Raw genomic sequence first — 4,645 nt, forward strand, 5'->3', positions numbered from 1 at the left:
CGTGGCTTGGGGCTGTATACTTAATAGTTCTTACCACCAGGCTACACGTAAGTACTTTAATGTAGCTTGGTGCTGTATACTTAATACTTCTTACCACCAGTCTACATGTAAGTACTTTAACGTGGCTTGGTGCTGTATACTTAGGCAGTTTTTGTTGTTTTTTCTCACCACTTGAGATTGTGTATCTGTACAACACTTTATCTGTTAAATACAATCTTCATATTCTTTAGAATCTTTGTTTCTTCTTTGGTTAATAAAGCTTCCATATATTAAATTTTTTACTCAATACCAGTTAAAACAGTCCTGATACATACTGAAACATTTCAGATCATTTAATGTCTTGGTCAAGAAATTGGTGGCTAGAGAAAAGAATACTTGCTTTCAAAGTTATTTGTGTTCCTCATCTCAGTGATTCATTATAATCTAATCTATGTGCTAATAAATCCTAGTATATAGATGTACAACATATTTGTTTGAAGCCTGTGACGTGAGTGAAATATTAGGTCGTTGCTGATGCACCCAAGATCAGCCCATATCAAGACCTGATTTTGACAATTAGCATCTGTGTGGTCCGGATGTCTATAATGTATATATACTAGTGGCGTGTGTCAAGATTCAAAACTCATCTTCAAGACCTGATTTTGATGATTAGCATCTGTGTGGTCCGGACGTCTATAATGTATATATACTAGTGGCGCGTGTCAAGATTCAAAACTCATCTTCAAGACCTGATTTTGACAATTAGCATCTGTGTGGTCCAGACGTCTATAATGTATAAATACATATACATTGTATTTTACCCATGGTTGGTTATCAAATGATAGAATTTTAAAAACACTGTATACATTGTATTTTACCTATGGTTGTTTATGGCTCATTATTGTAAGTATTTTCACTAAAGAAAGTACCTGAACGATAAAAGCCTTTGCAGCATGATTTTCATTACAAATGAGTAATAAGTACAAAATTATTCTACTAATATAAATAACATCTAAATTACTAATTACTGTGTTGAAATCCATGTGCTAGTGATGTACCCACCCATAATGTTCTAGGTTGTGAACATGCTAAATCCACAAAGATTAGTTAAAATTTTACTTTGGAAACTCGTGAGGTGTTGTAGGATTGTAACAATAACTTGTTTACTGTAGCAGTAAGTAGCAAAACATAATGCTATTCCATCAACTAAACACAGATCCTTAGTAATACTTTTTAATATGAAATACAATGACTCAAGGGTGTCCTATGAACTTTCACTAGGTCCCCTTAATTTTGACACAAAGACCATGGGTCCCTTAACCCTTTCCCAACTGGCTCGGTATAAAATACCAAGTCTGTATACACTTATAAAGTATTTATACTATAAATATTAATACAGTATGTGTATCTTCACAAATCTTGGTAGACTTTTGGGAAACATTACAAGTCTTGTACACAAAAAATCAGATTTTCAGTATTATATTTTTTTACCTAATCTAACCTTATCTAACTATAAAAGTTTCTAATTTTTACATTTTAGTTACGTTTATAGTAATAAATAAAAAATCTGTATGAAAAACAAGAAATATAGTACTTACCTGATTCTTCTCTTTTCTTTCCTGTCAATGAAACCTAACCCTATTCTTTTACTGAGGATACTAATACATTAAATAATTTTATTTATTTTAATTAAATATTACACTTACGAACACAGAATAATAACATGCAAAAAGCAGACAATGTTCCACAACTATCACAATGTTTCCGCCTTTATAACTATGTGACAAGGACCATTGAAAATTCAGCTAAGCTTGTCGACGTGTTTCTTATCATAATAAAATTTGAACTGGAAGCAAAATGGACAATTATCTGTATAGAAAACAATGTAATATAATATATCACTTGATAGATTACAACTTTGGATTTCTATTGGTTCTAAATAACACAGTATTAAACATCAGAGAAAACTACTGTCAGTTTGTGAAAGACAGGTGGGTGTGGCAAGAGGAGTCTGATTTTGTAGTTTATGGCTCTGTAACCAAATAAGATTGAAGGCTATAAAAATTATGCTTTGCTGGAATAATAACAATATTATAATGTGTAATTTACATTAAATTTCATACGCCTTGGAGGGGTGGTAAATAAATAAGAGAAGAGAGGAAGAACTAAAGAGCAAATGTCACAATTCTCATACTATGGGAAATTGAGGTTTTTTTTAAATATTGTCTTATAAAATTAAGAACTTCGGAAAGAGTTAAACTGTAGAATCTTGGAACATAACTATAATTGGTATTGAGTTCTTATTAGTTAAGCAGTGCATGCTAGTAATATATAAATAGCTTGCCACATATACTACCTTGGTCAGTCCTAGTAAATCTACCAGGGTTTTGTTTTTATTAGTTAAGCAGGGCATGTTAGTAGTACATAAATAGCTTGCCAACAATACTACCTTGGTCAGTCCTGGTAAATCTACCAGGGTTAAGTTCACCACCTTGGAGGAAAAGATCTTCAAGTTGATAGGATCTGGACAAATGCCCTGAAAATAAAATTATTAAAAGTTGTACATATATGAATGATAAAAATATCTACACTGTCTTCTACAAATAAAACTGACTTTTTTACCAACAATTCATCTTATACTTAGGTTATGCTCAAAATAATTATATGATTATTAGAACTTGTAATATTACAACTATGACATTAAAAACGTTTCTGACCAAATGATACCAATCACCTTTTCCATAGTTCATCTGACGACCAGTCACCAGTGATTTGAAATGCAAATGATATGTCATTCAACCTATTCATTATACAATGGTATAAATATGTCTTATTTGTCACTTTTAAGTGAGTCACAGAATCTAAAGTACTCCAAACTTAATGAACTGCAGCCAAACATTCAGATATCTTACTTCATTGTAAAAACAAATGATCAAACACAATTAATAAATCTAACAGAAAACCTGTTTATGTTTACAAGTTCAAACCAGACTACAGCACATAATTCAAAACAATCAAACAGTCAATATGTCTAACAGAAAACCTATTTATGTATACAACAAATTGAAAGCAGACTATAGCATATAATTCAACACAATCAAACAGTCAATATGTCTAACAGAAAACCTGTTTGTGGATACAACAAATTTAAACCAGACTACAGTGCACAGTTCAAAACAATCAATATGTCTAATATTAATTACACTAACCTTATTAGAACCACTCATCCGTTCCGTTTCCCCTTCGATTTCCTTTCTGACTTCATTGAAATCAGAATAAATCTTGTTTTTCGTATGTAGAAATTTACCCCATTCTTCTAGATCTAGAGTACCTACAAGATTACGTAAATGTCTAAACAGATAAATGTACTGACATAAAATAAACAGGAGAAATCATTTTAAAGGAATATATAGTAAGTTATTTGATTATGTTAAAAGTTTTTCTATTCTGGATACTCATTATGAAATGAAAACAATTTTTATGTTTTTAAAACATTTTTAATATAGCAAACTCATGCAAATATTATAAACATGAAGCATTTTTTGTATAATAAAGGATTTTAATGCATATATTATGTCTCTTTGATACAAATACTTCTATTAAAAAACTTCATTACACCAAAAAAAAAACACTGAACAGTAATTTAAATTTATAATTTTTATATCATTGAATTAACTTACAAGCATATGTAGAATATGGTCAAACTGATGGACTTCAAATCACACTAACTACAACCATGAGAACAGAAAATATTCAAACTGACTACTTAAAAATTACCAGGAAAGAAAATAATATAAAACAAACATCAAATTTATCTACATATATCTTAATTATAAGTGTTTTCTTTATCATGATCCAATTTTCTCGTTAGGATCAATTGTAAAAGAAAAAAATCTAGTATTTTAATTATTTATCCCCTCTCACCATAACAAATTATATCACCTTACAGAGTAGTACACCACTTAGACAATCAAACTAAACAAGATTTAGAAATACCAGTATATCGTAAGAAGTCTTTATTTCTGGTATTTATAACTATTACTAGGTTCAACCTCCCCTTCCTGTGTCCTTTCTGTAGTCTGATAAGTACGTGATTTATATGAAGATGAGTTTTGAATCTTGACACACGCCACTAGTGTTTTTAAAATTCCTTCATTTTATAATCAACCATGGGTAAAATACAATGTATACAGTGTTTTTAAAATTCCTTCATTTTATAGACAACCATGGGTAAAATACAATGTATATGGTGTTTTTAAAATTCCTTCATTTTATAGACAACCATGGGTAAAATACAATGTATACAGTGTTTTTAAAATTCCTTCATTTTATAGACAACCATGGGTAAAATACAATGTATACAGTGTTTTTAAAATTCTATCATTTGATAACCAACCATGGGTAAAATACAATGTATATGGTGTTTTTAAAATTCCTTCATTTTATAGACAACCATGGGTAAAATTCAATGTATATGTGTTTTTAAAATTCCTTCATTTTATAATCAACCATGGGTAAAATACAATGTATATGGTGTTTTTAAAATTCCTTCATTTTATAATCAACCATGGGTAAAATACAATGTATACAGTGTTTTTAAAATTCCTTCATTTTATAATTAACCATGGGTAAAATACAATGTATACAGTGTTTTTAAAATTCTATC

General features: G+C 29.8%; 1 protein-coding gene across 1 annotated transcript in view; it reads right to left on the minus strand.

Annotated features, from left to right (window-relative positions):
* LOC106474445 (dynamin-1-like protein) overlaps positions 1-4,645 on the minus strand; it is an 11,274-nt gene that overhangs the window by 1,459 nt on the left and 5,170 nt on the right. Inside the window, exons 3-4 of the mRNA XM_013935137.2 lie at positions 3,189-3,310; positions 2,429-2,515 (exon numbers count right to left, since the gene is read on the minus strand). Of these exons, the coding sequence (XP_013790591.1) occupies positions 2,429-2,515; positions 3,189-3,310 (209 nt within the window). The remainder of the gene's footprint in view (positions 1-2,428; positions 2,516-3,188; positions 3,311-4,645) is intronic.

This window comes from Limulus polyphemus, unplaced genomic scaffold (assembly GCF_000517525.1).
Source record: "Limulus polyphemus unplaced genomic scaffold, Limulus_polyphemus-2.1.2 Scaffold7232, whole genome shotgun sequence".
In the NCBI taxonomy this organism is placed as follows: Eukaryota; Metazoa; Arthropoda; class Merostomata; order Xiphosura; family Limulidae; genus Limulus; species Limulus polyphemus.